The 13,453-nt window shown below is 39.1% G+C and overlaps 1 protein-coding gene across 1 annotated transcript; it reads left to right on the forward strand.

Annotated features, from left to right (window-relative positions):
- Window positions 1–1,784: 1,784 nt before the first annotated feature.
- On the forward strand, window positions 1,785–13,440 carry LOC134623397 (complement C3-like; the record flags this gene model as incomplete). Its single annotated transcript, XM_063468555.1, has 7 exons — window positions 1,785–1,858; window positions 3,099–3,294; window positions 5,125–5,287; window positions 11,645–11,739; window positions 11,839–11,927; window positions 13,156–13,238; window positions 13,353–13,440. Coding segments are annotated over exons 1-7 (788 nt in total), but the record flags the coding sequence as incomplete, so codon positions are not given.
- Between the last annotated feature and the right edge of the window lie 13 nt (window positions 13,441–13,453).

A 13,453-nucleotide genomic window follows, 5' to 3' on the forward strand; every position in this document is an offset into this window, starting at 1 on the left:
GTACTTAAAATTACTTATGTAGTACTTACAGTATAACGTCTGTCTCCTTTCCTGTAAGATATCCATAATTTCCAAATAAAGTACCTTATATTTAATTGCAGAGTAATTAAATGTGGGGTACCTGCAGAAAGTTGATTCTGACCTAGACATTCCCCAAGTCTTGAGTCAGCGAATGCCTGCGTCCAGATGAACAGAATCAACTTTCTGGGCTTTTCTTACCTGGATGATTGTAAATGAAGCGATATATTTCTATAGTCTATATAATGCATCATCAAATTGCTGTATTAAAACAACATAAAATGCTGTCTACATGATAAATGTTGAAAAAGTCGTTTTTTTGTTTTTGTTTTTTTAATCTTCCTTCCTATGGGTTTTACCTATATTCAGTTGAACAATTTTTCCAGGTGGTTTATACTGTAAGGTAAAGAAAGGTAAAGAAAAGCTCAACGATCAGATTATCCTTTATGAGAAAGCACTGGGGGATGCTGGAAAAGAAAGAAAACAACTTTTCTAACATGGAGAAACCTCTGGCAGAAACAGGACCTGGAAGTGGCAACCATCTGCTGCAACCAGGTCCTTTTGGGGGTGAAGCCATGCTTCTCAGCTGGAAAAGGGTGGCATACCCACCCCTCCCATGGTCTGTTGACCATGTGGGCGTTAACGTCCCTGAGCAGAACAATAGAGTCACTGGTTGGATCACTCTTCAGCACTCCTCCCAATGACTACAAAAAGCTGGGTACAGCTGGCCACAAATGACAGTCGGGACCTAATTCCTGACACAATCCTTTCATTCACCTGGGAAAATGCCAATGTACAAGCAACTCACATGATTCATTTTTAAATTGCATTTGAAATTTTATCATTTGCATAATGGAATTTCAGGAAAATAGGGATTGCTAACACTAGCACACTTCACTGGAGCAATTTGTGTTTCCTTTTCATTGTTTTTTGAAAAATGCAACTGAAAAGTTGCACATAATCCCAAACAAATTGAGAAGTTACATGGAATCATAAATAGGGTAGCTTTTCGCTAATGTTAGCTGTAATGATATATTCTGATTTGTTTTGGCACCAGAGGGCACTGGATGGGTGTAAGAATGACTCATGCAGAAGACTGGTGGCCCCTGTGTTTCAGGGGCAAGACATTTCCTGTTTTCCTGCCCTTCAGTTATGTAATGAGTAATAATGAGGTAATACTAATGAATTAGTAATGAGTTTAGCTGTTTGCAAGCTTGTCTTCTCTTGCTACTACTGCAGTGGATTGTATTCAGTCGTGCTGGATTGTTGAACTGACAACAGTTAGTGAAGCTGGCTCCCTTGTTTGTTTTGATTCTGCCTTCATCCTGTGAGTTACTTACCTGTTGTGCAGAAAAAGCCTGGAGACTGGAGAGAGAGAGGGAGAGAGAGATAGAGATCATGCTTTCTGTGAAAGACTCTATGAAGGTGAGAAACTGTGGAATTTCCTGTCTGTTCAGAGCCTGGACTTCACTGATAGGAAACCTTTGCCTTAGCCCTTGTGAACTTTGTTGTGTAAATTAACTTGAGTCCTGTGTTTGAGTCCTACCCGTTTTGATGGCCGTGACAGTTCACCTGTTTCTTCAGGGAAGAGATCATTATCAGGGCTAAACTGTTTCTCAACTGCCCCTGGGAAATCCTGTCTGTGTGTGTGTTTGAGAAGATGATGGATAAAAGTGTGTAAGAGTGCAGGAGGAGGGATGTTAGTGGATTAGAGGAGACTGCTGCAGGGCCACAGTTTACTTTAGTAGCAGAAAAGGATCAGGATAATGAGGAGGACTCTGCTGCTACTGGCCTCTCTGGCCTTTGCTTCCCTGACTTCTGTGGCTGATGGAGCTCCGTTGTAAGTAGACTTGCTGTACTTTTACACATTCCCAGTGAGGTCGAATTAATTCATGAAAAATAAAGCAGTTTTGGTCAGTGTGATTATTGTGGATCCATGTAAAATGTTGGATTATATTTTCTTTTTGCGTTTATATATTATTGCATTTATAGATTCACATTCTTTAAGGGCTCATAGTTGGTATTTGAAGGTTTGTAAATTAAGAAAAATTGGACATGTTAATGAAACCTTGGTCAATCTACCTTTATTGCTAACTATATTTTATTTGTATCTTGTGTAATGAGAAGCCAATGTAAGCTAAGTCAATGTAATCTGGTATTTAAAATGATGCCAAGAACTTTACTAAACTTTGTTCAGTTTGCACAATGGCACATTACCTCAGACAAGACAAACAAACTCCAGAGGCATGGTGAAAAGATTAACTGACCTAGTTCTGGAGCTTAATCAAGATAATCAATTCATCACTCATTGTGTTTGAAGTCCAGCACAATGCTTAAAACCAGTCTGAATTTACCAGTAAAATTACAGGACAGATTTTTAGTTTAAATAGGTCAGCTCTATGCTGTCACTGCTGCTTTTTGTAAAGCAAACAGTCATAAACTGGAGGGAACAGAACTTTCATTATCGTAAAGAACTACATGAAAGAGCAGAGGTGCAAACATTGTAAAAGTGTATCTTCAAAGCCGTATTAACTAGACCTTAACTAAACCACAATGGATTAACAAAAAAAGAAAACGAAATAATACAACATTGTAATATATAACTCGCTAGTGTGGTCATTGGTGGTATTCAAAGAGTTAATTGAAAAACTGATTTCAAGATGCAACATTTAAATATAAAGTATTTTTTTAAATGTGAGTTTTAGCAAAAAAGCATTAAGACAGTGCTTGTCAACCTTATGAAGGAAAATTCCCATCTAAAACACAAATATGTTACAAGATGATTAAAGACAAGTAGTTTCCTTTATTTTATTTTCTTACTGTATACTAGCTATTTCCACTTCGTCAGGACCATAAAAATCACAGATTTAGTGGTTTAAAGCCTCATAGGGAAAACAGCTGGGAAATACTTAACAAGTACTTAAAGCCTTCATACATCACACACACACACACACACACACACACACACACACACACACACACACACACACACACACACACACACACACACACACACACACACTCTTTTTTAACAGAGACTACTACTTTAAACATCTTTCTCCATTACCACTGCTCTGCAGGAAAGTGATGTCTGCTCCCAATGTTTTCCGGGTGGGAGCCGCAGAAAACATCTTTGTGGAGTGTCAAGACTGCACTGGAGGAGATTTTAGGGTTGATATCAATGTGATGAACCATCCAAACAAAATCAAATTGATGGCAAAAACAATTGTGACCCTTAGCAGAGTAAATAACTTCCAGCAGTTTGGGAAAATAAAGGTAAGAAAATACTTGCTTACTTTGAATGTGGAATGTGTACTGTGTCAAAGAGAGAGAGATCACCTGGCTTTTGACCTGCAAGAACAAGAGAAGCCCAGACCTCCCTCTCCCCAGCCACCTCCTCCAGCTTGTCCTGGGGAACACCAAGGCGTTCCCAGGCCAGCCGGGAGATATAGAGATATAATCTCTCAAGCATGTCCTGGGTCTGCCCCGGGCTTTCTCCCAGTGGGACATGCCCAGAACACCTCACCGAGGAGGCGCCCAGGAGGCATCCTTGTCAGATGCTTCCTGGTGATGTGGAGGAGCAGCGGCTCTACTCTGAGCCCTTCCCGGATGGCCAAACTTCTTATCCTATCTCTAAGGGAGAGGCCAGCCACCCTTCGGAGGAAGCCCATTTCTGCCAACTGTATCCGCGATCTTGTTCTGTCGGTCACTACCCACAGCTTGTGACCATAGGTGAGGGTAGGGACGTAGATCGACCGGTAAATTGAGAGCTTCACTTTTACACTCAGCTCTCCCTTCACCACAAGAGACTGGTACCGTGTCCGTATCACTGCGGCCGCCACACCAATCCGTCCGTCGATCTCTCGCTCCCTTTTCCCGTCACTTGTGAACAAGACCCCGAGATACTTAAACTCTTCCACTTGGGGCAAGTACTTCTCTCCCTGACCCGGAGTGGGCACTCTACCATTTCCGGCTGAGGACCATGGCCTCAGATTTGGAGGTGCTGATTCTCATTCCCACTGCTTCACACTCGGCTGTGAACGTTCCAAAGTTCTAAAGTTTTTTTTTAAGCTAAAAATAAAATGAACAAAAATTACAAAAGAACAGAGTTTTTGTTTTGGTCAGATCTGCTGTGGATTGTAATTATTAAATTTAGAGCTCTACATGTAATTATTACATGTAGAGTTGCATTTACATAACAGCATTTAGTTTCATTATAAGGAGATTACAATTAAAGTAACATAGCCTACATACCTTGAAAAAAAAATCAGTCTTAACATTAAACTCTGGAAAGCAAAAGTATGTGATCACAGGTGAAATAAGGGATATTTTTCCAGTGGCAGGGTTTAGAGTGCTTCGTTTAGTGATAGCTGTTGATCGACTTTTCACATAATCTATGAATTTTGAAGGAAGACACACAAATATCTCTGCTTATTATTAGGCTAAAAGCTTGATATAGACATAACAATTTATAATATGTCAGCAGCATCCCCATAAGGAATTTAACAGCCCTGCACACCAGGACTGTGCTTATATTATACTTTAATCAAGATATAGTTATGATTTAATCACATTAGCTCAACAGTGTCACAAAAATATGAAATGGCCTGCTCAGGATTACATAAATCACATTTTCAACAAATGTTAGCGCAAAGACATGGAATATGTGTCTGTGTACAAACATTAACAAAAATGTTTCTATGTGCTTCAAAATGGAAATAATAATAAATATGGTGAGGTGAAACTAATCTTTCAATAATCTTACCACTGTAGTCTGTTAACTAGCAAATTAGCCTATGCTGGTCAGCTAGCTATATGTCTTTACTGTAGCAGCCCAAATCAGAGGCTAAATTTAGCATTTGTTAGCATCAGTCAGGAAGATCTGAGACTAACACTAGGGTTAGTGTAACTATGCCTCAAACCCTATAAAACATTATAGAACTTATTAGAGTCCTAAAATTATTACTTCCTGTCTATACATCAGTAGAACCATTTATCTACATCACTGAACTCAACAATAACCTTAAACAATACATCTTGAGTTCAGTCTCTTCATCACTGAAAATGCCATGTCTTCAGACAAATGTCTCTTCATAATGGTTTCAGATCCCTGCAGGAGACTTCAATAAAGATCCCAGTGTGAAGCAGTATGTATATCTACAAGCTCAGTTCCCTGACTGTCTGCTGGAGAAAGTCGTCATGGTTTCCTTCCAGTCTGGTTACATCTTCATTCAGACTGACAAGACCCTTTATACACCCAATAGCAGAGGTAAGTCCACTGCTACGTCATGACTGAGAAACACAACACCCACCATGTCCTCATGATAATTCTACCCTCTGAAAATATATTTTTAGTACACACTAGATTTTATGTGGAACATTTAGTGAACATCAGGCAAAGTTCAGTCAGTGTGTTACTGGTGATGTCATGATAATGTAGTATTGTAGTTTGAGATAAAAACAGAGTCTTGAAGAACTTCTATGACTACTTCTCACAAATTAGAAAGCTATTTTGTCTTGTCTACTAGACAAAATGTGATTCTGGTGGAAAAAAAGAATTAATTAATTTGAAAAAAAAAAAGTGTTAAAAAACCGCATTTAATCGCACTTTGCATTCCAAGCAAAGGGGAACTTTTGTCAATGCTCGATTTCATATTATACTGATTAGACTGATGCACACATCGGAGCTACAAAAGCTGTGTCCCAAAACCTAGGTCGTATCCTTCGGAGGGCCCGGTCTTCTCAGTCTATGTGGGCCGGGTTCTTCGAAGACCTGAAGTGCAAGGCTTGTGAATGGGGACAGTCTAGCCTTCACATTTGCGTCACCAGCTGTTCCCACCCTTACCACTTCTCCCCACCCTTACCGCTCGGTGAAATGATGGATCTTTGTTAATCTAAGAGCTACAGCAACTACTGTTTTACCTTCGACTAAGAGATAACCAAGTTCAGGTACGATACATGTCATTTTTTTCCCCTTCAGATTGTTGATGTGTGTATTTCAAATCTGTTTACTAGCTAAATAAAACACTGATGTAGACGTGATTTTATTTAGCTCTTTTATCTTTTACAGTGAACCAGTGCATTTGACTTAAGTATAATAATCAAAATAATGTTTAAAATAAACGTAAATGTAAATAAACGTAAAACTGTTTTTTAAAGAAGAACAACAGCAACATTCATAATAATGACAAAAATAAAACAATTTCTGTTATTTTCCATCACCAGACAGGACCACAGTATTGCAGGATTAAACTGAGTGTCCCAGTCCTGGACAGGTTTTTTAACAATAAGGACACTAGGCCTGATTTTCGTCTCAGCAGGGAGTCTCTGAAAGTGCTGCTGAATCTCCGTAACCAGGGCCGGACAAATCGTTGGGGTGCCACAACTGAGGTCCTTGTGTTTCTTTTCTGGCTGGTAAGTGGAGCATCCTACAGAGTTGTTTCCAGGGTGTTTACTATACCAAGTTCCAACGCATTGTCCAGAGGGTCACAGAGGAGGTGGTGGCTATTCACCATCAGGTCATCCACCTCCCTTGGACTCCTGAAGACCTAGATGTTATGTCTCACGGGTTTGCAGGGCTGGCAAGACACAGAGCCTTTTTGAAAGGTGCCATGTCTGCATCAAGCCTCCCAGCGGCCCTGATGGTCTGTGCTACAGGAACAGGAAATTGTTCTCTTCCATACTCCTGCAGGTGGTTTGTGACCATCAGGGCTGCTTCATCGACACATACTGTATGTGGGCTGGACTGGGTCAGTGCATGACTCCAGGGTGCTACGCAACAGCCCACTGTACCGACAGGCCATTTACCCTCCTCCAGGGCACTTCATCTTTGCAGCTGGAGGGTACCCATGTCTCCAACATCCACTTCCCCTCGTCACTCTGTACAAGAGGCCAGTTCAAGGTGTGGGAGCCCAGCGCTTCAACTCTCATCATTCCAGGGTGCGCTCTATTATAGAGCGTGCTTTTGGAATGATGAAGACCAGGAACCATCTTCCTTCAAGCGCTGAAGGTGCACCACACCTTTGTACCACATGTAAGTCATTACAATATAGTGCCGTTGTTTTTGCATAATTATAATGACATAATGGGAACTTTAGTGTATGTACATGTATAAACACCTTATTTAAAAAACAAAACATCTGTTTCAGGTCATAACAGCATGTGCTGTTCTGTACAACATCTGCCTCGATGCTGGTGACGTTGTGGACCCAGAGGATGATGTGCAAGATGAGGGGGAGACTGGTTTGGAGGCAGTCAGTTGTGCTCTCTGTGGGACCAGCTATCTGCTGAGGTGTCTGCCCTGGAGGAGCTACTCCTGGACTACGATTGTTTTTAACAGGCAAGTATTCTTTTAGTAGTGCATTTTTAAAGTGCTAGAATATTACTTGTTATATGTTTATTAACAGGATTATTTGCACCACTTTTTTTGCATCTTTCTGAATACATCTTAGTGACATGGCAGCCGTCAGTTACATCAGCCCTGTAAACCCAAGTGACAGATGATGCGGTGGACAGTGGAAACGAGCATCCCTAGACCTTCTGGAGATCACCCTGTATGATGCTCCACTTACTAGCTGGAAATACAAACCAAGGTCTCACTTGTGGCACCTCCTTCATCTCTCTGGCCCTGGTCCAGCAGATTCAGCAGCACTGCCCGAGACTTGCTGCTCAGTCAAAGATCAGGCCTGGATAAAAGTGCCTGTGCTTACTGGGGCATTCAGTTTAATCCTGGACTGTAATAATAATTCTTAATAATTCGATTTTTTTTCCATTGTTACTCTTTTCAGACTTTTTAATTAATTGTGTTAAGAAAATGTATGTAGTACATAGTTTGTAAAAAACAAACAAACAATGCAAACAAAGGTAAAAACATTTACATTTTTATTTACAGAAATTTAATCTTTTTTTTTTCAACAAGTTTTTCAAACAAACCAAACAGTCTGTTCATTCTCTCTCTTGCCTCCTCTGTTCTTCTTTACTCCATTTCCTTCTGCAAACTCATGTCCTCTCTGATTAAATCCAACAACTCATCATCCCTGTCCTTCTTTCTTTTCTCCCTTCTTTGCTCCACCTGGCCCTCATCCTCCTGCTCTTCCCCATCCAACACTTAGTTGCCCACTTCTGAACTGGGCCCTGGAGTGTCCTCCTCGATGTCTGAACATTTCCATCAACGTGTCTTTTAGACCTTATTCCCACAAAACTGCTCAAAGAAGTCCTGCCATTAATTAATGCTTCAATCTTAAATATGATCAACCTTTCTCTAATGATCGGCTATGTACCACAGGCCTTCAAGCTGGCAATAGTTAAACCTTTACTTAAAAAGCCATCTCTAGACCCAGCTGTCTTGGCTAATTATAGGCCAATCTCCAAATTTCCTTTCATATCAAAAAAGAGTAGTTGTCAAACAGCTAACAGATCATCTGCAGAGGAATGGCTTATTTGAAGAGTTTCAGTCAGGTTTCAGAGCTCATCACAGCACAGAAACAGCTTTAGTGAAGGTTACAAATGATCTTCTTATGGCCTCTGACAGTGGACTCGTCTCTGTGCTTGTCCTGCTAGACCTCAGTGCAGCGTTCGATACTGTTGACCATAATATTCTGTTAGCACGAATAAAACATGCTGTAGGTATTACAGATACTGCGCTGCAGTGGTTTGTATCATATCTATCTAATAGACTCCAATTTGTTCATGTAAATGGAGAGTCCTCTTCACACACTATGGTCAGTTATAGTGTTCCACAGGGTTCGGTGCTAGCACCAATTCTGTTTACATTATACATGGTTCCCTTAGGCAGTATCATCAGAAGACACGGTATACATTTTCACTGCTATGCAGATGACACCCAACTCTATCTATCTATCTGTCTATCTATCTATCTATCTATCTATCTATCTATCTATCTATGAAGCCAGATAACACACACCAATTAGTTAAACTGCGGGAATGTCTTAAAGACATAAAGGCCTGGATGGCCGCTAACTTTCTGCTTCTTAATTCAGATAAAAACTGAGGTTATTTTAGTCGGCCCTGAAAATCTTAGAATTATGGTATCTAACCAGATTCTTACTCTGGATGGCATTACCTTGGCCTCCAGTAACACTGTGAGGAACCTTGGAGTGATTTGTGACCAGGATATGTCCTCAATGCACATATTAAACAAATATGTAAGACTGCTTTCGTCCCATTTGCCGCAACATCTCTAAAATTAGAAATATCCTGTCTCAGAGTGATGCTGAAAAACTAGTTCATGCATTTATTACTTCCAGGCTGGACTACTGTAATTCATTATTATCAGGAAGTCTAAAAACTCCCTGAAAAGCCTTCAGTTAATCCAAAATGCTGCAGCAAGAGTACTGACAGGGACTAGAAAGAGAGAGCATATTTCTCCTGTATTGGCTTCCCTTCATTGGCTTCCTGTTAAATCCAGATTTAAATTAAAAATCCTGCTCATCACATACAAGGTCTTAAATAATCAGGCCCCATCTTATCTTAATGACCTTGTAGTACCATATCACCCTATTAGAGCACTTTGCTCTCGCACTGCAGGCTTACTTGTTGTTAGTATTTAAAAGTAGAATGGGAGGCAGAGCCTTCAGTTTTCAGGCCCCTCTTCTGTGAACCAGCTTCAAGTTTGGATTAGGGAGACAGACACTATTTCTACTTTTAAGATTAGGCTTAAAACTTTCCTTTTTGCTAATCCATATAGTTAGGGCTGGATCAGGTGACCCTGAAACCTTAGTTATGCTGCAATAGGTGTAGACTGCTGGGGGATTTCCATGTTGCATTGAGCATTTCCTTTTTAGTCACCCTTTTTCACTCACTATGTGTTAATAGACCTCTCTGCAATGAATCGTACTTGTTATTAATCTCTGTCTCTCTTCCACAGCATGTCTTTATCCTGTCTTCCTTCTCTCACCCCAACCGGTTGCAGCAGATGGCTGCCCCTCCCTGAGCCTGGTTCTGCCGGAGGTTTCTTCCTGTTAAAAGGGAGTTTTTCCTTCCCACTGTCCCAAAGTGCTTGCTCATAGGGGGTCATTTGATTGTTGGGTTTTTCTCTGTATGTATTATTGTAGTGTCTACCTTAGAATATAAAGCGCCTTGAGGCGACTGTTGTTGTGATTTCGCGCTATACAAATAAAATTGAATTGATGGAGGCAATTAGGAATGGAGGCCTGGTAGAAGGCCTCTTTCCTAACACCTCATCCATGAGGGCAAACCAGGGCCATGTAGCAGCAGTGAGCTTCCCACTCACTCCCTGGATACTTGCAATCCTAATAGCCACACGGTGGAATTCAAAGCTTGATATGGTTTCTCGTCTACTAAAGAATCAAGAGGCTGTTTTTGCTGCTTTAGACAAACAGCCATGCAGGTAAATAAAACTATTTTTTAACTTTTCTAACTCTAAGCTCTATAGTTGACAGTTATTGTGTAGATTATTAATTACTTTCTTGAACTATCTACTACAGGTTTGTGACTGGAGGTGAGACATATGTCTTATGTTCAGTGGTTTCACCTGCTTTCTGCCACCTGCTTCAGACCATGGAGATCTCCGATGATGACCCAAACTACATGGTGAAATTTAAGACTGCCTGCACAAAGGATCTATGTGTAATGTAAACTCAACCATCAGTGGCTCCAGATAGCTACTGTGCTTGACCCACACTTTAAGGATTTAAAGTGTTTTGCAAGGGGAGAGCAGGAAGATGAAGAACTGCACTTTATGTTGAAATTTTAATTATTATTATTTAAAGACAATACCATTTTGACAATGTACTTAAAAGCACTTAAAATAACACTTTATTTTTAAGTCTGCCCAATTCTGGCCAGGGATATTTTTTCCTCTGTATTGAATTAAAATGCAGTTTAAATGTTTTTTTTTCTTTCCAGAAATAAAAAGAGCTTGAGTTTACAATATCTGAATCTGAAACCCTTTTAAATTAAAGAAAACATTTGCGCTTTGGGCAAATTTTCTTGTGCGATTAAATGCGATTAATCAAGATAAACTAATGATAAAGCCTGTAATTAGATGAATTTTTGTAATAAACTCCCATCGCTCTCTCGCTCTCTCTCTCTCTATATATATACATATATATATATATACATATATATACACATATATATACACATATATATACACATATATACACATACATATACACATACATATACATATACACATACATATATATATATATATATATATATATATGTGGGTGGGTGTGTTCCTGTCTAGCAATCTTTGTGAGGACCGAAATCTGCATTCTACTATACTTGTGAGAATCAACAGTCACTTGTGAGGACACACAACCTGGTCCTCACAAATTTGAAGGCATTTAAAGGCATTTTTGAGGCTCAAAATGTGGTTTTAGTGTCATGGTTAAAATTAGGTTATGGTTAGGTTTAGGGTAAGGGTTAGGCATTCATTTTTAATGGTTAGGGTAAGGGGCTAGGGAAACCATTATGTCAATGAAGGTCCTCACTAAGATACCTGAATGGGGTTGTGTGTGTGTGTGTGTGTGTGTGTGTGTGTGTGTGTGTGTGTGTGTGTGTGTGTGTGTGTGTGTGTGTGTGTGTGTGTATTCCTTCAAAAATGCATACATCACATTGAACAAAGCCTTCCCATCAGTTTTATTCAGGGTGTTTGCACTCACAACCCAAATGGAGCCTGTAGAGATGACTGAAGAAACCCAAACTGATACTTCCATTACCATTAACTTTGTGGTAAATTTTTTATTCTTTATAAGTTCAGAACTGAAAGTAATATTATGCAATGAGCCATAACATGAACATCTTGAATGTTTTTTATTTTATTTTATCCAGACACCTGAAGGCATAATTTTACCACTTGGTCAAATCGCTCTACATCTAGGTCTCTACTCTGGAAATTTCCATCTTGATGAAACTGTTAGGTGAGTATTTAATTTTAATTGTTATTTTTACACAGCAGTGACTTAGTATGTTAATCAGGTGAAAAAAATACTAACTACTTCTGACTTAAGTAATTCTCTGTGAATTTCACATTGCCATGGTGGCTTGCTAGGTGCTTGCTCAGATTTGAAGTTAAACTTTTCACTGTAGAAAGCAGTTTTCTTCTCATGCAGAGTGTTAAGCGGACGCTAATGTTTTTGTCAATTTTTACGGACTAAAACTTAAAGTAATGTAAGTATGTCCACGCTTTAAACGCTGCATGGTCGTGCTCTCTCCTGTACTCCATATTATCCATTGTTGATCTGTTGCTGTAGTGGACGTCGCATGCGCTTAGGTCATTGTCATGAGACTCTCTCACAAACAAAATCATGACGGTTTAGTAACGCAGCGTGCTTAGGGAAAGTAACAGTAATCTAATTACTATTTTTTACAATAGTAATCCCTTATGTTACTCGTTAATTGAATAAAGCAATCGGATTACAGTCCCGGGCAGAGATGGGAAGTAACGCGTAACATCTCTGCCCGGGACACCAATTGCTGTAAAAATACAGAATCATTTTGTCATTTTTTTTGTAAATGTAGTTGAATCCCATAAATGCATTTGAATAACATCATATTAACAGAAATCAAAAGGTACAACTTTACAATATACAAGAAACAAAATGCTGATTGTATTACAATGGTCTCTCGTTTACCGTGGGAGTTACGTACTAAAAATAACCAGCGATAGGTGAAATCATTGCACCAGCAAGCTTTATTTTTTACAATTATTATAGATGTTTTAAGGCTGTAAAACATTTTCACACTATTCTCTCTTATTTAAAACCTCTCAAAGTTCAAACCTTCATAGAAAAATAAGTCCAGTATTATAGAATGAAACGTATGGGCAGAGCTTTGTGCCATCAGAAACTGAATTTGAATAAGTTAAATTTGAATTTGAATTGCTCAGATTGAATCTGAATTGCAACTTGAATAAATGCTTTTTAAAACTGAATTTGAATTAGCCTAATTTGAAATTAAATGTATTGGATTGAAAATGATCATCACTAAAATGAAATTGAATTTTATATTTTGAAAATGAATTCATTTGCTTTGAAACTGTATTTTATCCTTTAAAAATGTAGCTCTCGAATAAATTCAGTTTTACTTCTCACCATTCAGTTTTATTCAGTTTTTATCATTAAAATATTTGTGTGTTTGTGTGTGTAGTTCTGGACTGTGGAAAGTGGTGGCAAAATTCCACAGCAACCCACAGCAAAAATATTCTGCAGAATTTGAGGTCAAAGAGTATGGTGAGCATCCTGTTATCTGTACAGTACCTGCATGACATTTCCTTATTGTTTTTGCAAAATGTGCAATACAAATAGCAATTTGAACTTGACAAAGAAAATATTTTAATCTTGCAGTTCTTCCCAGTTTTGAGGTGAAATTGACACAATTAACACAGTTCTTCCACGTGAACAGCAGAGATTTCACCGTCAGAATCAAAGCTACGTATGTAACAGTT

The sequence above is a fragment of the Pelmatolapia mariae genome, unplaced genomic scaffold (genome assembly GCF_036321145.2).
Source record: "Pelmatolapia mariae isolate MD_Pm_ZW unplaced genomic scaffold, Pm_UMD_F_2 NODE_ptg000621l+_length_52679_cov_1, whole genome shotgun sequence".
In the NCBI taxonomy this organism is placed as follows: domain Eukaryota; kingdom Metazoa; phylum Chordata; class Actinopteri; order Cichliformes; family Cichlidae; genus Pelmatolapia; species Pelmatolapia mariae.